The sequence below is a fragment of the Setaria italica genome, chromosome V, assembly GCF_000263155.2.
Source record: "Setaria italica strain Yugu1 chromosome V, Setaria_italica_v2.0, whole genome shotgun sequence".
Lineage (NCBI taxonomy): Eukaryota > Viridiplantae > Streptophyta > Magnoliopsida > Poales > Poaceae > Setaria > Setaria italica.
Genome location: NC_028454.1, coordinates 12,604,619 through 12,629,902, shown reverse-complemented (window position 1 = coordinate 12,629,902; position 25,284 = coordinate 12,604,619). Strand labels below are relative to the sequence as shown.

At 42.2% G+C, this 25,284-nt stretch overlaps 1 protein-coding gene across 3 annotated transcripts; it reads left to right on the top strand.

The window, feature by feature from the left end:
- The first annotated feature begins 13,867 nt into the window (after positions 1-13,867).
- Positions 13,868-23,885, top strand: LOC101783386. 3 transcript variants are annotated; one of them, XR_001164195.2, is made up of 5 exons: positions 13,868-13,984; positions 14,066-14,510; positions 20,081-22,104; positions 22,995-23,031; positions 23,595-23,885. XR_001164195.2 is itself a non-coding variant. In XM_004968502.3 (3 exons), the coding sequence occupies exons 1-3, from the start codon at positions 13,962-13,964 to the stop codon at positions 22,046-22,048; spliced, it is 2,436 nt and encodes an 811-aa protein (XP_004968559.1). In that variant the 5' UTR covers positions 13,868-13,961; the 3' UTR covers positions 22,049-22,360. The 3 variants fall into 3 exon arrangements, 1 of the variants encoding a protein (XP_004968559.1); XR_215199.4 differs by lacking the exon at positions 22,995-23,031; XM_004968502.3 differs by lacking the exons at positions 22,995-23,031; positions 23,595-23,885 and having other exon boundaries at positions 20,081-22,360.
- The last annotated feature ends 1,399 nt before the right edge of the window (positions 23,886-25,284 follow it).

Sequence of the window (25,284 nt, the reverse complement as noted above, 5' to 3'; positions counted from 1 at the left end):
TAGTGTTGGATAAGTACATCAGTGAGTATATTTTGCAAGATGTTTATTCCCTCACTTTGTAACTCATGAGGATAAAACATTTTATGCAATATGATATTGCTCATATGTAACCTTGTTTCATCCAAGCAATACAAGTTGTATTATCATTTATGGAAAATGTTAGTGATTAGATGGAATCATATTTGATCATTCACCGAAGTTGCGCATATACATGTGATGCTTCAGAATGATAGATAAAAGTTGCTATTAGATTCTATTTTGATGACTCACATGAAAACTTTATTATCTGTATCAGTCTATGATCTGGCAATATGGGGATTTGTAAGCCACTATCTTGATATCCCACTTTATCATGTCTTGAAATAATAATAAATCAAGACCTTTTGGTACCATTTAGATATCTGTGGATATCCTCTTTGACTCCCACCAGTATGGTGTTGTTGGAGTTGCACTAATTTGCACTATAGCAATGTATTAGAAATGCAGTATTAGGCTTGTTACATTTTGTATAATACATAAGTGCTTTGTTGGCACTAAGTTTATCATCCTAGGGTCTAAATGGATATTGATCCATCTTTACCGATTGAATGACCACAAGTGTTGATGGATATGCTTTTCCAATATTATTTAAATATTGGTATACAATATCAATTGAATATAGCTAAACATATATATATATATATATATATATATATATATATATATATATATATATATATATATATATGCATAAGTTGTAAACTTAAGCATATTTTGGTTTTACCCAAATTTTCATCTCAAATTCTATCATAAAATGATTGTTTGTTTGTTTGTGTGTTGAGACGATGGAAAATCCAAGTCGGATTTGTTTATGCACACACATGCAATCATAGGGGGTGAGAGTAATCCTTCTATGGAAGATACTCAGATTGTACAATCAACTTGACTGTTTCAAGTCATGGAGTGACTTGAGTAATACACAATATTTATTGCGATTTCTATTTAGATTTAGGATAATGTGAAGTTAGTCAAAGACGACTTGTATATCCAAATATATCAAGTTATTTGATCTGCCAATGATTAAATATGGGAACATAATTTTCACATATACCAGGAGGGTATGTTGCTCGGTGTCTACGTGAAACCATTGCTACAATCTCTCGTTATCTCACCACCTTGCAAATATTTCTCACCAGTGAACGAGAGAAATTCTCCATAGTTGCCACCCTTGATTTGACCCAATTTGAGTATTGATACACTCTACCTAGGACTTTTGGTCTGGATCTAGTTGAAGGTGTATCACAATTTTGAGGAGCATATGTCAACAATTTGTAGTCTTTATATGATTGATTCAATGGAACTAATATAGCATGTGAAATATTAATCCTTTAGAACTCTTATCTCATTTCCCATGATGATAGAATTAGGGCGTTCCAATGACCCAATGCTTGAATTTATGTGCACATGTACTGGACTTTTGAATGTTGAACATTCGTAGGCTTTGGATTTCAATATCCATAAAGTGTCTAACAACATGCATGATGTTGATTTGCATTTATATCGTGGAGGATGTCTCCCCCTATTTCCGTGGATGCTTGTAATAAGCTATATCCCTAGTGATCATACTTCTCCCCCTCTTATTTTAATTTGGGAGTTGAGTGATTCTTTTAAAAATCTTCATTCTTTCTAGCACATTAATTGTAGGGATTGTATAAGATGACACTTTTTATGAGCAAATGCATTTGGCAGTTTATGTGTAATGTGTTACAAATAAAAGATATTCTGAGCTGTTGGTTCAGATATCCTTTGGTATGTACGTGGGTGTGGGGATTGTAGCATTCTATGTGTGGTATTAATCTCCCCCTAATGCCTGGAATTGTCCTCAAAGGGTGATCAACATATGGGCTTGTGTGTAAATATCCATAAGGGACCTATGGAATTATATGAATGACGGATAATAATACCTTGTCTGGGTCCCAAATGCCCATGATGTATGCTGAGGTGGTGATATTGGTATGTACAAAATATAACCCCAAATGCCCATGATGTATGCTGAGGTGGTGATATCGGTATGTACAAAACATAACTGAGACGCATATGGGAAATATTTGGTTGTGGCCAAGTTTCCACATACTAACTGCAACGGAGGGAGCCGCATGATTGCAGTTGTATGAATTTAGATTATGCGGTGTGTTAGTCCGCATATTACCAACTTGATGTTGATAAATTGAATTATATTTTGATGGTCATAGAAATGAGTTATGTTGATAAGAGATTCAATTAAACCATAATTGGTATGAACATAGGGGACTTAGTGATGTAGTTCCCAAAACCAAATAATTCCATATGAATGGAATTGATCCTGTGTCCAGGAAAATTTTGCTCTTAGTTGAAAAATTAGAGCAATGAATTCGGTAAAATTGTGATGCCTTATGATCAATAAGGAACACATGTGGGACTATTTGCAAATACATGCATGAGCACTTTAAAGTGCCTAGATAGTCCATAAATGGCTGAATATGACCAACTTATCTTAAATGTGTTCAAGAAATTTACTGGCTCATTATTTGGAATTTTAAGATAAGAGGGCCTTAAAATTCATTCCATTATGACACATGCGGTGCACAAAATCTGAGAATTTTGGGAATGTATGCTATGACCAATAGAATTGATAATAATTTTTCTTATCATCCATGATTTAGAATGACTAAGGCTATCATGCCAATTCTTGATATAACCAAGATTGAAAATTATTTTATACGCAACATGTCATACGGGATTGATGTATGTACATATAACATACCCTAGATGATATGAAAATAATTTTATGAATATTTAATTTCCATGTTCATTGTACCAAGTTGAGTGTTGATAGCATTTTTCTTAGTAATAGGTTTTGATATGAAACCATACAAATGGATATTATGAAAACATATTAGGTAGAATACATGATTTCATCTACGATTAATAATTGAATACCCGTTAGAAGAGTATATGTCTCTTGTAATTATGATAGTGGTGATTTGATCCACTAAACAAAACTCCTTTTCTATCTGGTTGGATCCCAAATAAATACCATGTATGAGGTACATGATATTAAGGATGGACAATATACTACTTGTAGTAGTATAGTATTGAACTAATGATAATTCCATGAATTATATGGAAACCTATGAAGATCTAATTTATTGAAGTGAGCTTCAAATTGGTCTCCTTGAACTTGCTTTCCTCCAATGGAGTGGAGATATTGTTTGAACCAAATATTTAATTTTGAAATCATGTGTACATGAATGTACAACCACACTTTAGACAAACATGAGATTTGTCAGTATGGTCACTTTTAAGGAAAGTGACATTTTATGTATGGGATCCATTGTGTTGTAAATTCCATCTTTATTGATAACTATACTGGGAGTTCAAAGAATAAATGGATTTTGCTCCTTTGGATACTCTTTCCACTTGTAAAATCTGAATGGAGGAAATGTAGTAACACGCAAAGGTGCATGTGTGGTAATGCCAATAATGGATTGGGTACCTTGATTAGGGTAGAACTATAGTGGCATCACTAGTAGAGAACTAACCTTCCATCCAGGAGCTTTTGTCCCGGTTGACTAAAGCAGAGTGCATTTAGTCTCGGGTCAAAAATGAGCCATTGAAAGCCACCAACAGGGGGGAGCTTTTGTCCCGGTTAGAAAGACCAACTAGGACTAAAGCCCCTTTTAGTCCCGGTTGTAACGGCTAGAAAATTTGGCACCAACGTCCCCCCCTGTCCCGGTTGGAAATTCCAACTGAGACAAAAGCCCCCCTAGTCCCGGTTGGTAATTTCAACCGGGACTAAATGCCCAACCGGGACCTTTTTCACCCATTGTCCCAGTTGGTAATTCCAACTGAGACTAAAGGGGGGGCCTTTAGTCCGAGTTGGTAACACCAACCGGGACTAAATGCCCAACCGGGACCTCTTTCACGCGGCCCCCTGCCTCTCTCCACCTTATCTCCTCCTCTCCCTTTCTTATCTCCTCCGACACCTCTCCACCTTATCTCTTCTTCCTCCTCATGCTCTCCCTTTCGTCCAGGCGGGCGAGTGGGCGGCTCCAGCACGGGTGGGCATGGGGTGGGCGGCGCGGGCGGGTGCGGGCGGGCGACGGCCAGGCGGGCGCGGGCGGGCGGGCGGCGCGGGTGGTCCTTTTTTTTTATTTTTTGAAACGTTTTAGTCCCGGTTGGTAATACCAACCAGGACTAAAGGGAGTCTTTGGTCCCGGGTGATCCGGGACTAAAAGACCCCCCTTTCTCTCGAAAACTTAGTCCCAGTTGGATTTTTGGGATCTATGGCCCTATCCAATTAGGACTAAAGGCACATTTTCCACTGGTGCATTGATGCCATGAATCTCCTATGATATTGTTGATATCAAGTGCCCAAATAGGAGAGCAAATCCCATTCAATGCGAGTTCAGAAAATACCATATTGGAAACATTCATCATGTCCTACATAAATAGATCATGTATTTTAATGAATTTACTCAAGGAGTAAATTATATAGCATGAAATATAATGTTGTGCAAAAAATTTGAATCAAGTTGATATTGGATTATAAGTGGACTATTCTATAATTGACAGGCGACAGAAGTCGCTGCACATGTTTTGGACTCCATTCTTGTGAAAATAGATGATATGATGATCATTACCAAAACAAGTAGTGTGGACCTCATCTTTTATAGGCGATGAAATCGCTTCTATTATCGAGTGTGACTCGATCATTATGTACTAGTGAGTTAACACATCAAAAGTTAGTCACTAGAATGGTGTAAACTTAAAACTAGTGGACGAGAAACTCGTTGCTATAGGCATAGTTTGCATGAGTACAATAAATGTCTTAGACTCCACTCATATGTGTTATATTGGTAATATTAGATGGTCACTTGGGGAGTAATCACCATGTTGGTGTTATGATTATGCAAAAATAGTGAAGGTAAGATGATTCTTGCTACAAAATTAAGGTACAGGATGTGATAGTTCCTGTAGGAATAAATGACTTGATAGTCATATGCAAAGTTGTCCATTTATATGAAAATTGGATATACACATTGAACGTAATCATCATAAAGATGTAGACCTCTCGGTGATGAGCAAAAGCTACCTAAAAGCATATGAAAATTGGATATACACATTGAACGTAATCATCATAAAGATGTAGACCTCTCGGTGATGAGCAAAAGCTACCTAAAAGCACGGTCTCTGGGCAGATAAATTCTTAGAAAAGAACTTGTCGCAGCCGGTGCTTAGGTCACATCACCTTGTGTTGTTCCAAAATCATATATATATATATATATATCTGTGTGTGTGTGTGTGTGTGCGCGTGCGCGCGCGCGCGCGCCTTAAGTTTAATTTTGCTTTATGTTCTACATGATGTAGAATATCGTTTAAGTATTAATCATGCAAATAAAAATAAATTGCATATGTAAAGATTGTTCAACACCAATGAAAAATCTGCGGATCATGATAATGCTCAATTACTGTGGTAAATTTGGCATCCTTATTACATGGGTGCTAATACCTGATGGTATATCTAACAATGTGCATGACAACACATATTTACAGAATACCTAGGGGTTAAAACAGAATTATGTAGAATAGAATATTCTAAACATGTAAATAAAGGTAAGCCTGAGGGCTATATTGTAAAAATGAGGAGGTACGGTGGCCTAGTCCGGCCTGGAGGCTCGGCCCATGATAGCCGCACCGGCCTGGCCTGTGGGTGGCCCAGCTGCAACGGCCCGAGTTGGCCTGGTGGCGCGGCCTGGCCTACAAGCCTAGTAGGCCGCGTTTGCCTGCGGCAGCCCAAGAAGGCCCAGCCTGTTCGGCCTAGCCCGTATATTGGGGTGAGGGGAGCCAGTTAGGGTTCCCAATCCCTGACCGCCCCTTCCCCTGAGCTGCCACTGGCTAGCCTGCCGTGTTGGCGCTGGCTATCCACACCACCGCGCAGCACAGCCACATAAGCCCTATGCCGCCTGCTCCTGGAATGCCTCCACCTCTCTACTTTGCTCCCATCCACCACGTTGCCAGCCACCGCCGGCAGCGAAGTCGGAGGACAAGCCTAGCTTTGCTAGGCTCCAGGTCCTACGGCGAATGCCTGGGCACCTATCCACGGCCGCGACGCAGCCGAGTAGGCTGCGTGCCGCGGGTGGCACCATTTGAGGCGAAGCCGCAGGGCGCCCGAAGAGCTCCTCCAGCGGGAGCGTCGCCGCCGAGGCCTCGAGCGTGCTTGATTTAGAAGATGCAGGCGTGGACGCTCTGGTCGTATTAAGGATTGGCGGTGTACCACGGCGTGCCGCCCTCATCCCAACGTTGAAGCTCGGGTGTGGTGCCGTGGTGTGCCCGGCGAAGCTCGAGGCAGTGGTGGCGGTGGTGAAGGGAGTGATGGCATGGGAAGGGCCAGCTTGAGGGCCAAAGCTGGCGTTGCCGGCTATCGTCACCGTGGATTATGGCAAGGCGTCCCGCGACTCCAACTAGGGAAGAAACGACGTCCTCGGTCACCGTGGAAGCGGCGACCATGGTGGCCATGACATCCTGCGGGATGGCGGCCTCATCGTGCAATGAAGTGACGCCCTCTGTTGCGAAAGCAAAGCCTAGAGCGTCATCCAGTGAACTATCGCCGGCAACGAGAGAGAGGGAGAACGAGAAAACCATCTCCCAGAAGTCTGCAGGGTCCATTCTTACCCTTGGTGTTGAGGCCTTCAGCCTCCTTCTGGTCTTGTGCTCAGTGAAGAACGACGTGCGTGATAACGTGTTGAAGAGTGAAAATGTAGAGTGGATTGAATGGAATGAATTGATTGAACATGGTACTGTTACACGTATATACAAGCCCAAAGCCAAAGGCATGAAGGTGTCCATCCCCTTCGGTGACTTGTCATTAGCAGTTCCTAATGACACCATTAACTAATAATTAAATAATTACAGTAATTAATCACTAATTCTCGTGTTTTACAACACACGTACAGATCCCTCGCGTGTTGGGTCATGAAATGCCCTTAATGTTGTTACGATTTAGTTGGATCTATAAGCACAATTCAACAAAAAAAAAGTACTTCTTAACTAAGACGCATTTAATACTGCTGCAGATTCTTGTTCATTTTTGCGCCGTAAATGCAGTGATACTACAGTACTCCCTACTGTCCTACTGCACTGCTAAAATTCATCTGTGTAGTCATGGTTCAGATTTATGGTGATTAATAATTAGGGCTTTCATCTATGCGTAAGGAATACTGCTACAGTACTCCCGTACTACGTATTAGTACAGTCCATATTCTGACATGCATGCTGCCCTTGTACGCGCTGTCTGTACCATACACAGCATACAGTTGAGTCATACAGTAGTATGCTTTAGGAAAAGGCTACACATATATCCAGTTTTGTATGTGATTTGCTGCTGCCTCAAGCTAATACGCATACGTATATAAATATAGTATATCTCAAGTATATATACTTATAATCGTTTTTTCGAAATGGAAATTTTTATTAATTTCAAGATCGTTACATCATCGAAGTGATGATACCGTACGTTTCGATCAATTTTTTGGATCTCTAATCTCGATGAAAATCAATAATACTTGCAGCCGTTTCGATCGATTTTTTAAGGACTCGACTAGTTAGTTAGCAGGTGATGTTTTGTTAACTAATAATATTCCCAGTGTCGTGGGACTAACAATGAGGTGGCTGCAGTGTAGGAGCATGCATGAATCGATCTCCCAGCGGTCATCAGCAGTGGCGTTTAATTATTTACTCCTACATTATTGAGTGCATGGAGTGGCGCGAGCGCGCATGATTCCATGGTGGCCGCATGCAGCTGCTCGCTCGGCTCGATCGCTTTCCCTGCTGCAGGCCCGTGCGTCGGCGCAGTGATGCCCAGTGCCCAGCCCATCTGGGGGCAGGTGACAATGGAAATGGCAATGTCGACGGTATTGGCGCCATGCACATACCCATCCACGATCCAGCAGGTCAGGTGTCAGCCTAATCAATGGTCCCCTCCGTCCGGCGCTAGCTGCTCCCTCGGTCTGCACGTACCACCAGTAAATCATCATCCATCGATATCCTCCCCTTCTTTCTCTCTGTTTTTAATACTACCTTACTGGCAAGCTCAGATCTGGGTAAATTTCATGTCATCTTTTTATGCTCAGGCAAGTTTGTATTGTAAATAAATAGGGCAATCTCAACCTGAATGTTCCGTTTTAAAGTGGGCATGTTGTTATCTCGTCGCATGTATATATTGTACATTCTATTACCGTGGTATATAAGCATCAAGAATGTACACGTTTGGTAGCTTAGACGCTCTTAGCTTGATTTCTCTTATTGTCGGTTCATTCCAAGTCTGCCTCTTCCAATTTGAGCCAAGCATGCCTTTGTTTGGTAGGGCGGATTTAACTTGCAAAGATTGAGCCTTTTTGATGAGATTAATATAAGTTATCGGAGGCGAACAAATATGACAAGCGCCGTTTACAACCCGAGCAAGTCCAAACACCTTATAAGCAAAAAATAATTCATTTACCTCTAGATAGGCCCACGAATCTTGGTCCGACCCTACATCTAACTGTCCAAACATGGGCCTACAAATTTCAAGGGCTTGACCGTATGGCTTTCTAACAAAAGCCATGGTTTTTAAGCATTTAGGATACATTTTGTAGCTTATTGGGCACTCTCGGGCTAATCTATCTTATTGTCGATATATCCCAAGTCCAACTCGCGAATTTATATCGGACTCGATTAATGGGCTTTTGGTTGGTAGGTTAGGTTTAATTTGCTAAGGTTAGAGTTTCTAGGATCGTGTTTGGTGGGCCTAATATAGATTATGTGGAGGGGAAAATATGGAAAGTTCCATTTTACAAACCCGAGCAAACCAAACTCCTAGTAACGACAAATACAATATATATATAGACCTGCAAATCCTGAGCCGGCCCTATGCCTATGTCCGGTTGACCAAACATGGGCCTACATATTTCATGGGCTTGGCCATATGGCTTTCTAACAAAAGCCATGGTTAAGCATTCAGGACACGTTTTGTAGCTTACTGGGCACTCTCGGGCTAAATCTATCTTATTGCCAATACATCCCAAGTCCACATCTCACGAATTTATCTCGGACTCGATTAACGGGGTTTTCGTTGGTAGGCTAGGTTTAATTTGCTAAGGTTAGAGTTTCTAGGATCATGTTTGGTGGGCCTAATATAGATTATGTGCAGGGGAAAATATGGAAAGTTCCATTTTACAACCCCGAGCAAGCCAAACTCCTAGTAACGACAAATATAATTCATTTACTATATATATAGACCCGCAAATCCTGGGCCAGCCCACGCCTATGTCCCATTGACCAAACATGGGCCTACATATTTCATGGGCTTGGCCATATGGCTTTCTAACAAAAGTCATGGTGGTTAAGCATTCAAGACACGTTTTGTAGCTTACTGGGCACTCTCAGGCTAAATCTATCTTATTACCAATACATCCCAAGTCCACATCTCACGAATTTGTCTCAGACTCGATTAACGGGGTTTTGGTTGGTAGGCTAGGTTTAATTTGCTAAGGTTAGAGTTTCTAGGATCGTGTTCGGTAGGCCTAATATAGATTATGTGTAGGGGAAAATATGGAAAGTTCCATTTTACAACCCCGAGCAAGCCAAACTCCTAGTAACGACAAATGTAATTCATTTACTATATATATAGACCCGCAAATCCTGGGCCGGCCCACGCCTATGTCCCATTGACTAAACATGGGCCTACATATTTCATGGGCTTGGCCATATGGCTTTCTAACAAAAGTCATGGTGGTTAAGCATTCAGGACACGTTTTGTAGTTTACTGGGCACTCTCGGGCTAAATCTATCTTATTGCCAATACATCCCAAGTCCACAACTCGTGAATTTGTCTCGGACTCGATTAACGGGGTTTTGGTTGGTAGGCTAGGTTTAATTTGCTAAGGTTAGAGTTTCTAGGATCATGTTTGGTGGGCCTAATATAGATTATGTGGAGGGGAAAATATGGAAAGTTCCATTTTACAACTTAGTAACGACAAATGTAATTCATTTACTATATATATAGACCCGCAAATCCTAGGTTGGCCCACACCTATGTCCCATTGACCAAACATGGACCTACATATTTCACGGGCTTGGACATAGCGCTTTCTAGCCAAACACATCCTTTGCGGCGGTATGGTGGTGAGATAAAAAGGAAAATATGGTAAGACAGACAACCACGTATTTATATTAAGATGGTGCCAAGACTCGAACCTCAGCTGGTGCAGTAAGAGCTCAGTTTATTATCTGGTAAAATCCGAGGGTTTTTCAGTGGAAATATATGGCATGACCATATAGTCAGTTACTTGGGTCGGTGAGAGCCTGCGTCAAATTGAGATCGGACGCGGGTTGGTGTAGACATGGCTAGTGCACTCACCAAACGACCTAGCTCCCATTCTTGTGGTTTAGGTAATGAGTCCATTCTATCTTAATTAAAAGACATACGATTTTTTTAGTAATTCACGTCGTTTCAAATATATAAGCATGGGGTCAAAGGAAAAAAAATTAAAGGAATAACCGTCGAACCACTCGAGAATAATCAGAATGCAATTCAATTCACTCACAAAATAACCCCGATTGGATGCTCATAACTAGCTCCTTTTCCATCCCAACAGAACACATTTGAGTCCATATTATTTGTGAAACAATAAATACTATAGCTTAATTTAAGATAACATAGGATAGTGGCAGTACGCTTGCAAGAAGACACGGGTTTCCTCAATTCCTCTTGACAAGTGTTTGTACTCAGCCACTCGAGTAGAATAATAGTGCTAGTTGTTGAAAGTGCTTCTTCGAAGTTACCGAATTTTGGACAGAGCAAGACCCATACAAATTACGGCACGATTCATCTCGAAGGGAATTAGTTAATTATGTTAACGATGAAATACACAAAAAAAAAGCCCGGTACCTGATGTGCATATAGGTACATAGTTCGTGCTGATTTGAATTCCATGTACGATCTGCAATTCTGCATGCTTGCTGTACGATGCCCCGTACGAACGGTTTTACACTGAAGCCAACGATCCACGGATGCGATGCATAATGGCAAGTCCGTAAGTCATTACGTGTAGCAACAGGTAAGAACGAGCCAGTTCGTTGTTTGACCGTTGGCAGTTTCTTAGCCTGGTTCTCCATCAGCATAAAGTTCAATTAACTGATTAGCTATTTGTGCAAAACAAAATGATACGTTAATTTTCAGCAGTCACCGTCGATGTATGCCATGTAAGCATGGAAATATTTCTAAGCTTATTTGTGTTGACGGAGGAATAATTCTTTCGGTCCAACAATTCTAAAGTTCAAAGCTGATGACAGACGTGTGTTATTCTTTCCATGGTTTGCTCACAAGTGCGTGCGTGTTCATGATTTCTTCAACGCATGTAGGTAAGCATGTCGATCGACGACGCCAGCACACGGCATCCACCAACAGCCACCAACTAAATCACCGCATGAAATAACAAACGTTAGAGGGTGGGGGCTGGCCGGGCATCGCGCATACACATGCTTTCTCGCTGAAACTTCCAAAAATTCCATATGTTCTTTCGAATTTGATACTGATGAGCCATCTGGTGATAATTAACTGGTAGCAAGAGAAAATTAAGCCGCCAAGTACTCTTTTCCACGAGGATATCGTCGTCTGATGATGGGAGCTGAAAGAGAGAGTGTGGGGAAAGATAACAAAGATACATATATACAAAAGCAAGGAAATGGAGAAGGGTGCAAATGCAAGTTGGCCCGCACGCCACGCAGCAGGGCCAGGCCATGCAGTAGGCAGGCAGCAGACAGCACGTACAAGGCGATCTTGGCTGCAGCCCCAATCGGACGCACGAGACGAGAATCTCCAACCAGGAAACCACGCAAGCAAAGGGGAGCCAAAGGGGTGGAAAAAAGGAAAACAACAAAGAAAAAGAAGCACACTCACATGCCACAAGGGTGAAGCAAGGAAGAAGATGTGTGAGCGAAGAGAGAGAGAGGGCACCCCCCCCCCCCCCCCCCCCCCCAAGTCGGATCCCTGTCGCCACCCGGTAGGCTCGCCGACAACAGAGTACTGGGGCCCACACGGTCTGGCCCCACCGCCCGCATACCATCAAACTCCGCAATAGAGAACCGTGCTTATTGTTACAGGTACCCAGGCCCCCGCGTATACGGCGCTCACATTGTATTTCCTCTTTCTCATGGGTGCACATGAGTTTCGGATATGTTTTCATCTTGGATTCTCATATTTATTTTATAATTAAGAGAATAGAATGATAAATAAATTTAATATGGATATATATAAATTATATATCTCGTAGAACATGTGTACTGTGCATATTTATTGTAGATAGAAATAATGGGGTATCCAGAGCAGTATGATATTAGCTAGGATGGCCATTTTCCAACCATGAAAATAAAATAAATTCACTTTTTGCTGATTTTCTATAAACTTGAAATCTATGAATTTCGTAAAGACATCATAAAAATTAATGATATATATATCTTGTAGAACATATTCTATGTGCATATATCTATTCTAGTACATAGAATGATGTGGCTTCTAATATATAGGTCACTCTTGTTGATCTAGATGGAAGTTTTGTACCATAAATGAAATAATCAAATTCGACGTCTTATGTCAATCTTTTTCACGCTATTCATTCTAACATCAAATAAAATTAAAGAAAAGAATCATTCTATATTATACGATGTATCATTCTTAATTATTCTTAGCTGCTATATCATCTCACCCATTATATAATATTGGACTCTTAGCTGGCATCCTATTTACTTGTCACTAAGCTGTCATCTAAACTCAATCGTCATTGATCTTCCGCCATGCAAAAATTGAATCCTTGTCGCCTTGCGTGCACCATTTTGTGGGCGCCGACTATGATTTCTCCTCTCGTAGAGGATCTCACCATTTTTTCACCAGCACCTATCACTCCCATACATAACCTTCATGTCAAATATAAATTGTGGAAATGGAGCAATCTATGGAATTTAATCAAAGCATACATAAAATCACATATTTCTCTTATAACATGTTAGGTGTGCATATTTATTCTAGTAAAAGGATGATATGGCTTTCAATGCATCCCACAATTATATCATTCCAGGCTTGCAAATTATATTGATGTGGTAATTTCCTGTCATGAAATCAAATAATCAATTCACTGATGCAATCAACTCTATATTTTTATTGTCCTTTTCCCATCAGCATGGAGAAAATGTAGACAAAAAGGATGCGGAGAGAAAACAAATCAGATGGAAACAAAAAAGTGTATTTAAAGGGTGCAGCAGTTTCTAAGCAACAAATAGTTTGCGATAATTACACCTTGCTGCTCCCTTGTGCTACTACTAATATTTTTCCATCTTGATAGTGGTTAATTAGTTTGCTAATATTTTGTTCAGTAAATCTGAGCCAACGTGTGTCTGTGGTTTTCACTCTTCACACGGCGAGAGACAATTGCGTGTGTGCGAACCATTTTGGAACATGAAACCCACCTCTCGGGTTTCTTCCACCACCTCTGTGTCGCCGTCACATGATGCCACCGGACCAGCCAACGCTCCCGATCGCGCCACGTCACCCGTCACTTGCGCTTTAAAAAAATCCCATTGGCCGCTGTCCTTCTCACGTCGCTGTCCACCGTAGTAATGGAGCGGTGGGGCCCAGCACGACACCAAGACCAATATAGCCATTAAAGTAGTAAAATAATGAGCAGCGCCAAAAAAAATATTGGCAAAAGGAGCGGGAAAGTGTAATTAATTCGCGGCGAAGAAATCGAAATTTTTCCCAATTTATTTATTGCCTTGAAACTGTGGCGCCTCCTTTAAATACCCTCTCGTTTCTCCCCCCTACTTCTCTCCTCTCTTCTCTCTCCTCGTCTGAAAAAACCCACCCCGCAGCATCGGCTCCGCGCAGATTCGCTCCCGTCCCCGCGGCCATGGCGGCGACCTTCTCCATCAGGTACGCGTGGAGCCTCCGGCCGCCGCGTCGGTTTTCTCCGCCCCTTTTCTTTTGCTGATTTGGTTGCGTGTATCGGTGAAGGCGCTGCGCCGAAGCGATGCGAGGTACGCCGGCGGCGGCGCTCGGCCCCTTCGACCTCGCCGCCCGGGATTTGCCGCCGATGGAGGTCCGGTTCTTCCGATGGTGGGAGGATGAGTTTGCGGCTATCAAGGCGGCTGAGGCGGAGGTGGAGGTGGAGGCGGAGGCGGAGCCTGTGGCGGAAGTGGACGAAGACGAGGAGGAGGCGCCGGGGAACGGGCGGACGCCGAAGAAGCGGTTCGTCTCCGACCTCTTCGCGGCGGCGCCTGCCGTGGACGCCGTCGTCGTCCCCAACCCCGCTGCGGACGAGGAGGAGGTCCTCGGCTCCATCGTCAGGCGGCACAAGGAGATGCGGAGGAAGCGGCGCCTGGAGGGAGCGGCGGCGGACGAGCCGGAGTCGTCGGCGGCGGCGGAACGGCGTGCGGCGGAGGGGAATTTCGCCAGAAAGGTATGTGGTCCAGCCCAGCCCGACCCGACCCGACCCGACCCACCCCGTGCCTGCATCATGATACCAGTCTCGTCTTGTTCCAATGTTTTTTCTCCTGCTTTTTTTACTGCGAATTATTTTCTGGTGATCGATCTGCAACTGCTGAATCACCGCGGTTTGGATTGGGCAACTGTCGGTAGCATCGGAATCGTTAGATGCTTAGCATTAATTTCTAGCCATCTCTATCGCATCCATGTATGCTATGCCTCAAATCGCGGCATTATTATTACCATATTGAAAGTGGCGGATTTGGTTGGTATTTGAGGGGCCAAATTAGTTGTTGCTTTATATGGGGACGCGGCGCAGGATATTTTATGTATGGATTATTTTGTGCGCCGGCCCGATTGGCGAATCGAAATCTGGGGGGCATTAACGCTGGCTTGCTTGCTTAGCGTTCGTGCACCACACTTGCGAGTCCTCCGGCAGATGATGATTTGCTGGTCAAAGCTGTACGTGTCTCGTATTGCTAAGCGTTAAAGTTTGTTGGATGATTGTGTCCTCTTTCCCGCTGGGCATGATTACCTTGCTAGGCGCATGACTGTTTCATGCGTGACCAGTGTTATTTCATGCTGAATTTGTCGGCTCTGATCGATCGACACGAGTGTCACGGAGGTTCAGCACATTCATGACAAGGATATCTCTGCGAGTTGGGAGATTTTGTTGATACGCGCTTAGGAAATGATTTGCTGTTTGTGTGGCGTTTATACATGGCTAGCAGGCAAACTAGTGCTTGCTCGCGAACATGCACAGGCCAGCTATCTCTGGTACTATAGTACACCATCTTACAAATGGTGTGTCGTGTTACCTTTCTCACACAGCATGCACGGTAAGCTAACTCCTGCATGTGTGATGCGTACAGCTTGGTGTCCGGCCGGCCGGCACATCTCTGCTGGGCCTGGACCCATTACACACGGGACCTTTATCATAGGAAATGGACGTGATGGGGGCATTTACTAGATCGAGATCTTCTGCATCATTATTCTCTCTTGGCTATACCGGACTTCATCATTGCTTGGGTGATGTTCGCTTGTTCCGGTTCAAGAAAAAAAAAGACATGTAATGCATGCATGCGTGTATAAATATATAACCTATCGAAATGTCTGCCGTCCATTGACAAACATGGGAACGGTGTTTGGGTGATGATGAAGTTTTGGAATACCAAATGCATGTGGCTTTCAGCGTATGCACGATATGATTTTTTTCTGCTGTTCATTTCTACACTTGTAGGTAAACTAATGCACTACACCTAGGTACTTCATTAGTTGACCAACTGAATACAATATGGCATAGGCCAGATTTCTGTGCGCATACAATGCTATAGTTTAATACTAGATATTAATGGCTATTATCAGTCCATTTGCCACACCGTTTCTCTCTAGCTATAGTATCTATCTTGATGGTGTTGATTTATTTCATAATTTTATTTCTAGGCTGGTATCTTGCACAAAATAAAATGGTATCTTACCAACTGAACCATCATAAAATTATTGCACAAGATTTAGGGAGTAATTAAAGGTGGGTGGGGATAATAATTAAAGAAATTAAGTGTAGAAAAGGAATATTTGTTACGGAAAGTCCTTAATTTTATTTTTCGGCTTCCATTATTTTCCTTAGTTTTTCTTATTAAATTGATTATTTCAGCCACCCCATTTAGCCTAGTTAATTTGATTTGTGGAACTTCCATATACACACTAAATCGTCACGTAATTACATTTGTAGTCAACCTGGCCTCATTTATCATCACTTTCCTATTCACCCGATTCCCACAACTCTATCTCTTGCCACATGTTAACTTGTCTCTACTCTCACCGTGCACCTTGCCTCACATGGTTGCATATGTTTTGTGTATTGCATTCTTAGCCCCCCTCTAAGTATGTTTTGCTACATGTTAACTTGTCTATGCTGTTTGTGTATGTGTTACTTGGTGCACTGGGTGATGTTGTTGTAGCTTATTAGGCGGTGGTGGATCAAGGATTCTCATGGTTCGCAATGTTTAGATGTTGAACGTGGTGGACAACATGGCCATCATAAATATTCTTTCTTGTAGTAGCTGGGGTGGGTAATCATTTTTTTTTGTTTGGTTGGTTCAACTTCTTTGCTTTATGAGGACTTCAGGTTTCGAAAACTGGCAATTGAAATTGCTAACAAAAATCTAGAAACCAAGGACTTCAGCGTGAGTCTATTCAGCTTGTTGTTTTGTGTCACTGAAGTTCATGGAAGCATTAGTAGCTCATCATTAGTCACTCCTACGCATGGCGTGCTCCGACCACATGCTTTGTGGCCCCCACCACTGCGATGCCACCCGTCGCTGCTGGTTGTTGTTAGCGAAGTGCTTGCCAGCCGCTACTCATTTTGTCACCATTGTTGTACCTGATAGAGTCATGAACTCTAGGGTTGGATATCGAGTTGGCTCTACTTGGCTGGTTATCTAAATGAGCTAAAAGTCTAGCACGACTCGGCTCGTAACCAATTTGAGTTAGCGCGTTTAGCTCATGAGCTCGCATGGCTACCTGGATCGAAGACGAGCGTCGCAAGTTGGTGTGGCTCTGGAGTGTATCTAGGGATGAGGGCCAAAGTCCCGTAGAATGAGGATGTCAGCTTGGAAAGGTGGTAGTGTCAATGGTTGGTCTTAAAGGCAGTGGCGGTGAAGAAGTCACCACATCAAAGTGCGACAACTGTGCAACACACCATCTCTAGTGATTGTTGACCTTTGAGAATGTCGGATGCATTGGCAAACTATGTAAGGCCTCAGAAATCGAGCTAGTCCTGCCATGGCTAAGGGGATCCTCATCCATCGCGCCTCTTCTCAGATCCTCCACTGCATCAGACAACTAGTCATTCGTCCTAGGCCCTTCCTTCTTCCTTGAATGGTCTATTCATTTTCTATTCATATAGTGTAGATGAGAAAGAGAGAGAAACAAAGGATAAGGACAAGATAGAAGGCATGACTTGTCTTCTTTTTCTAGTGGACTCTAGAACACAAAGCATATCAGAGAGAAAGGAGAGAGGTAGAAACCAATCGAGTGTCTTGGTGGTCACATGCTCAAAGTAGTGTGCGTTGCATAGGCCAAGGCCTTGGCTCGTTTGCCTCATGAGCTAGATCAAGGCAGCTCGTTATCAAAACAAGATGCAGATGTGGCTTGGCTTATTAGATTTTTGAAATGAGCTGAGCCAAGGCAAGTCGAGCTACACGCGAGTTAAGCGAGCTCACAAGTTGCAAGCTTTTCATCTATTGCTAGTTGACACCCATTGTGCCCAGCGCAGTTGGCATCATGAGCGCAACATTAGATTGGCTTGCTACTTGATGCCTCCTACTACATGTTTCACCAACTTTCTCTAGTGATCACCACCACAATCTATACACAACTTTGAATAATAAGGAGAGAAAACTAATCTTGTGGTTCTAAGTGATCCCTTTGTCCTCCCTCCCTCCTCCAACTATCCACTACCTCCACTAGCACCTCACCACATTGTGACATCGCTAGCTGCCTCTAAGCTTGTTGAATGCACCTCCTTACCTTGAAAACTCCCTACCCCACCTTCATGTCTTAAACTTGTCTCGGCATTTGGTTCTATTTCTCAACCTTTCACCAAGGTCGAAAGTTTTGAAAAAGTCAATCATTCACAACCACTATGAAGGATTCCTCTAAAAGTTAAGCATTAGTAGTTCTTCTTTGAAACCATTTCGAAAAAGAATGAATTCAATCTTATACTCACACGAGCAAGGTAATTAAAAAAAGAAAGAAGACATGTTCTTCTTTCTTTTATCACTTAGGAGTTGTGCGAGGTGAAAGTCCCATGCATGGTTTTGCATGAGAGAGAAGCGAGGAATCCTCTTTTCGTCTCTTAACTTCCCTACTCCAGTCACTGCTTTTCTTTCTCCGCTTTGTTTCTCCCTCACCATTCTTTCTTCACCGGCATCTGCAATTAACCTCGTTAATCACTTATTTGTTTTGGACCTCGAGTGGCACATTTAAAATGTTCAAGGACCTGAATATGCATTTTGAGAGTCAATGTGCAAATTCCAGGACCTATATAACACCATGGCATAAGTTCAAGGACCGCTAGTGTAATGAACTCTAATAAGTGTAGTTGTTAGGAGTATATTTAATGTATTATAGATCAGTTTCCTCAAGTATGGGAGGTCAAGTCAATGCATCCTTATTGAAGAGACTTGCAATGCACATATCAATATTGAAATAATGATGTAAAGTATCTCTTCCGAAAGTTCTCATTGTAGCATTTATGTTTGCTGGACTCTGCATGTACTTGTCTCTTATGACTGCTTAGCACTACCACACTAGAGCTGCTGGCCATGTCTTCTTCTACCTAAATAAAATGAAGATTCTCAAGCTGAATCAAGAAGCATAAACAAACTGGTACAATAGTTATCAAGGAAGAAGAGTTTACGACCATTCTATCCATGTCGCAAACAATGTCATGCTTTGTCCAGTACAGAACAAAACAAGTGCCATGTGTAGGATGGCAGATTTGCACCTCTCTACAACAAGAGTGTCACTCATGTCTACACTATTATATCCGATGTCCTACGGCACCTAGTTCTTTGTTGACATTGTTCCCATTATTGTAGTCAACATTGATGTCACCATGCCAGTCAATGCCCATGGTTCCAGTAACTAATGCGTCCATATTGAGGTTTGGCAAATACACAAGGGTGGCACATGAGTGTAGTCATTGTGGTTCTAGTAACTGATGTGTCCATGCCAAGTATTGGCAAATACACGGGGTGGTATGTGAGTGACAGGGCTTCTGCCCTTGTTTTTTTTTAAAAAAAAATGTATCACCAAATATTCAATGGCATAGCAAATTCTGAAATTCTATAACATGTATTGGAGAATTGTTATAGCAAGTGTTAGACCCTTGTTACACATCCATCATGCTTCCAGTATCTATATTTATAGGGCAGTGTTGGTCAAACATGATTCTAGGACTATATTTTTCATAAGGTTGCAAACAACATAAGAAATATTCATTGTATTGGCAAAATTTCAACAGATAAGTTAGTGAATCTTGCAAGTATGTTTTTGTATGGTACTTATGTGCTTAGTTCCAAAACCATAAATACATTAATATTCAAGGAGTAAATTAGTTTCTTTTACAGCCTTTAGTTTGTAGAATATTACTCCCTCTGTTTCACAATGTCTGTCCAGTATGCATACCTAGATGTCTTGATATTAAAGTAATATCTGACAGAGTTTTATAAAATGTGTTCTCATCAGATAGATGAATATATCTACTAAGAACAAGAGTGATGCATTTCTATAAAAAAATGCTTAAATTTTGTGCCTCCTAGGTATTCAGTTATGTGTGAGCATATATAATTGTGATGAACATTGTGACATGTTAGTATTCAGTTAGATTTAATAATTGTGATCTTGAATTGATTGTCCTTCTATAATGAACCCACTTTTCTGGTTCATCAGGAAACATATATGCACTTTTCAATTGTTCTGTATTCACTCCAGGTATATGCACCTGTTGTCATCATTTAATATTGATCAATTCTACAGACATCACTTGACAAGCCAAATTTGGGAGATGGGCTGGATACTCCTGATGCATCAGAGGAACATGAGGATGAACATCATCTCAGTACAGAGAGGGAAAAGATCACTGATCTTAAGAGAAGGAAGCATGGAAGACTCAATAATAGCTTACAGAAGAAGGCTAATAGGCTGAAGTATATTGGGAGTACAAAGGCTATTAAGGTGGGGAAACATCGGGATATTAAAAAACTCCCGTTGCACAGCATTCTGAAGAAGTACACGAAGCATACATCCGTCAAAATGGTTAAGGAAAAGCATGGCAATTCAAAAGGCCCTGGAGTCATAGAACTCTGCCGCAAATCGGTTAAGCGTGTCAAATTCTCAGAAGCAAATGGTGCACTTGGCAGTAAGAAGCAATGTTCCAAAAGACCCCAACTAGAAAGTATCTGCCAGCTACTGTCTGATGCTATGAATTCTTCTTCATCATCATCCATAGAAATGTCCAGTGAAGAGGAACACATTATTGCAGAAAGCAGTAGTTCTCGCATGCCTGAGAAAGCCTTTGCTATGGCTAAGGATGCAAATGATAACACAAATCGTGATTATCAATCCGAGCGCAGTAGTACTGTAATGTCCACTGGTTTATTTGATCTGAATAAAAAATTGCCAGATCCTGCTGACTTGAACAGCCCTTATGATCCAAATTCAGAGGAGTCATGTCTTCAGCATACACAGGTTGGAACTCAGTGTATGGATCAACAAGTTATTGACAATGGAAAAAGAAGCCATAAAGAGTCGTCTTTCACTCCATATGCCCAAGAAGAACAGCAACATGCAGCTGACTTGGACAACAGAATGAAGTCCCCGTGTATACTGCGAAACCAAACTGTTCAGGATTCGGTTCAGCTGCAAAATTGGTGCTCCATGACTATGCATCATGGTGTCTCTCAGCTCTCAACTGGAGGTGAACCTTCTTCCTTTCAATTTCGAGGACATAATCTATCACACAGTGAGAAACAAATTTTTCATTCAGAAATGAACACGCAACAAGGTTCTAGGCCTTCTGCAGGACAAACCTTGCGCTTGATGGGTCGTGATCTTACAGTATCCAATACTAGAGTCGACAATTGGTCTGAGGCGGCACAGAAACAACCAAATCCTACTAAAGACCATCTTACCAACAGGTTGGTGTTGGAACTGCCACGACAAGGTCAGCCTTTCCTATCATTACAAACTCAGAGTATTCCCAACATTTCAGCAAGTTCTGCAAGCACGGTAGCTCATATTTCAGCAAGTTCAGGAAGCACAACTCAGGCACATTTTAGACACAGAACCCCACATAATGTCAGCCACCCTTTGCCCGCTGCCAATGTGTTCCCTGGTGATCCAAGATGTGAAGACAGGTGGAGGGACTTTACAGACTTGCAATCTCATAGAAATGTTCTATTTGGATGTCCACCACTTTCCAATCATGGCAGTGCTGCCTTTATTCAGAATTCGCCACCTCCTTGGTGTTATTACTCTGATCATTCCACTAAGACAGATTCGCCCTCAGCACCATTTTCACCAATAAATATGGAGCATGTGACACCGTCTTCAGATTACCATGCCAATTTGCCTATGTCATATGGTCTGTACTCTGCAAACTCATCAGTTCACCGTAATAACTCTGCAAATTTTACATGGAACCACCCAGACCAGATAGTTCAAGGAGTTCCTGATAGCAGAGCCTCAGCAGCCCTTCCATCCAGAAACGCAGGAACTCGAATGGCAAGAGCTGATCCTGACAATGCTACTTCATCTAGCAGCCGTTTTGTGCTGAGGTCAGGCCCAGTGAAGCTCAGCCCCGGGGCGAAGCATATCCTGATACCGAGTGAGAATACAGAGGATGGCAATTCCGCACCAATGTACTCTTGTGTGTCCTTTGGTAGCAGTAATGGAAATGTTTCGGCTCCTCACCAGAACAAAGGAGCAGGTTCCCGTAGGTTCTAGTCCAAAATCATATGTTTTCTGAGCAGCTCCTGATGAAGAGGTTACAGGTTTTGAAGGTATGGCTATTCATTGTTTGTTTCTGTTTTCTTGTTGCCATCTTGTCTTTTTCGACATTGCAGTTGCTTCACTGGAGTAACTTTCAACAGATGGTTGAATTCATTTAGTTGTATGTAAATATTTTTGCCTCGCTTTAATATGAAGTGGAATACTTTTTACTCAGAATAGATTCTTTTATATTTGACAGCTTTGTGTTCCTTCTTTCTAAAAAAAGATGAAGAAAGGAAATGGGTGCTGAAGTATTTCTATATGTAACTTCTTTCTGTTAACATCGGGTCATGTTAAAATTAGTAGAGCTTTACTACTGTGTGCCAAGCATGTTTTTGACGTTTTTCAACTACTATTAACCTCCATTCAGCCAGAGAAGCTTTAAATATCTGAAAACCGCCCAAAGTGGGACACCTGATAAAGTGTCCATTAAAAACGTCATTTTTTTTTAACAAAGTGCAAAGGATGCTATTCCATTTGTTTCAAAATGTAGGTCGTTTTAGTTTTATCCTTAGTCAAACTTCTCTATGTTTAACCATATTTATAGAAAACTATAATAGCTCCTAGATATCAAACAATGCACTTTCAGTACACATTTAATGGTGTATTTAACGAAAATAATTTGATGTTGTAGATGTTGTTTATTCTTCTATATATTTGGTCAAAGGTAGAGAAGTTTGACTTGGGACAAAACTAAAATGACCTACATTTTTTTGAACATGAAGTACTTCATTGTATCAAACATGGACATGTGCTACATGTATGTACACCCATACATACCAAAGTGCAATTTGTTTGTCACATATATACACTCGTGTCCATCTGTAGCAATTTGCAAGGTAGAGAAGTTTGACTTGGGACAAAACTAAAATGACCTACATTTTGCTACATTTTGGAACAGGGAGTACTTCATGGTATCAAGCATGGACGTGCTACATGTATGTACACACATACATACCAAAGTGCAATTTGTTTGTCACATATATACACTCGTGTCCATCTGTAGCAATTTGCAAGGCCCAATCTCCTCGGCCCAGTATCCATCTCTGACTGTGACCACCGGTCGGTCCATCTGGCCATCTCACGATCACGAGCACGGCCAAATGTGGGAATCTGTCGGTTCCTGCAGCATCGGCATCTGCAGCTGCAAGAATTCGCCTCAACCTTCTGCTGTTCACTGCACCTTTGCTTCTGCTCGCACATCTGAGAGCATTTGCTTTAGCACTGTCACTATAGTCTATAGATTGGCCAGGGTGCTAAATCCACTACCCAGCTGCCCTGAGTTTGGATTTTGGTACGACCAAAATTTTACAATGAACTAAAGAACTGTAAAATGTTGAGAACCAGTAAAAAAAAAAGGGTTGGCAATACACTACAACGAGCCAGTCTATCTGTGTCTTTCTTCTCCTTGATTTTCCTGTTATTTGTCGTTTGGGTACTTTCATAACCAGTGTGTTGTATGCAAATTTATTAACTTTTTTCCTGCTCACTGTATCTGAAGGAATTGAAGCTGATGGCATAAGCAATCGATGGCGATGGTGATGTGAGAGGATACAATGTACTGTGTGGAGGATACCTGATCTCATATGGAGGGTACATGGTTTTGTTCCGTGGCTTGGAAGACTTCGACAGATCCCTTTAGTTCTGCAGTTGTTTATTCCCTTTTTTTAAAAAAAAGACAAAAATTTGAAAAATGGCAAGTGAGCTCAGGTGTGTGACAAAAATTTGAACTGGTTGTGCCATCTGGAGTTCATGGCTTTAAGGGAAAACTAGACAAGGTAGTTCTTTTTTATGTCGCGGTGCTCTATGTTAGTGGGAAATATCCGGTGCACAAGATCAAACCGATGAACATATGCACAAACTTGATGACATTTCTCGGATTAAATCTGAGCAGGCCATGTTGGAGAAGCGGAGTGTACCCCCATGCTCCAAGTCCAGCTTAGGCTCGAGCAAACTTGTGAAAAAAGAATACATAAATACCATTGGGGAACTCCAACCTTTTCCTATGGGCCGTTGTGGTTCGATCCAATGGATGAAATTAAGTCTGTGCATATGTTCCATCACCAATATGATCTTTACACCAAGTTAACGGGTCAAAATGCTTTTTTATCTTGTTGCTGCTAGTTGGTGTTTCCAGGTACCTTTTTTATTAAACTTTTGCTAGCCATTGATCGGGGAACATAATTAAAAATAATCAAATTAAATTGGGTACAGATCCACTAGTCCCACACACACTTCATAGGTAGAAATGGAAGTTAACTCACGGTTATCAAATTGATTTCGATACTGTTAACTTCATCGATATGGTATCACGCAAACCTTGAAGCGTGTAAAACCGTGAGTTACAGCATAGAGATACATGTTCAGGGCTTATATTCAGTGTCAGAATTCAAATCAGAAGCTCAATTCTCACTCTAATTTCAGTTTACCGGCCTCGGACATGAGTGTTAAAAGTTGTTGTTCCCGAATTTAAAGTTGTTTAAATTTATTCCGAAGAACCTTCGAAAAGGACAGGAAATTCGTACAATTCAATGTAGACGGCGGTCGGATTTGGTACAAAATGTTCACATCGTGATCACATCAGCTCTGGTTTCACTGCAAAATATCTGATTGTCAGCACAAATTCCAATCGATGGGCACGAGGCGTGCACGGCAGCCGCCGGTACGACGCCGGCGACAGTCCGTTGGGGGGAGAAAGCCACCTTGTCCTCCGGCGCATCGACAGGGCGTGGACACGGGCACCTCTCGCACCGTCACGCTTGCCCACAGAGCTGGCACCCGCCTCACGCCGCTGCCGTGGCCGTTTCCTGCGCCCGCTCTCCTTCCGGTACACGCCCATGTCACCGCCGGATCCGCCCAGATTTCCTTCCCTGATCGCCGGTCCCCGGCCGGCAATAAGATCAAGGATCATATCCAACCGCCGTCCAGGATTCCCTGCTGATGACAGGGTTTATTTCACACAGCTCTGACATTGTAAATTTTACTGTGATGAAAACTGGTGATCTGAAGTCACAAGATCACGACATCTTTCTGCAGGAGCAAAGGTCAAACAGCAAAACCGCGAAGATACCTGAAGTCCTGAACTGCAAGATGCTGCAAGACTGTTAAACTGCCATGGGATCCGATCGATCGATCGATCGATCGATGGAGTATAAGATGCAAATAAAGGAGGAAGAAATATATTCTGGCTG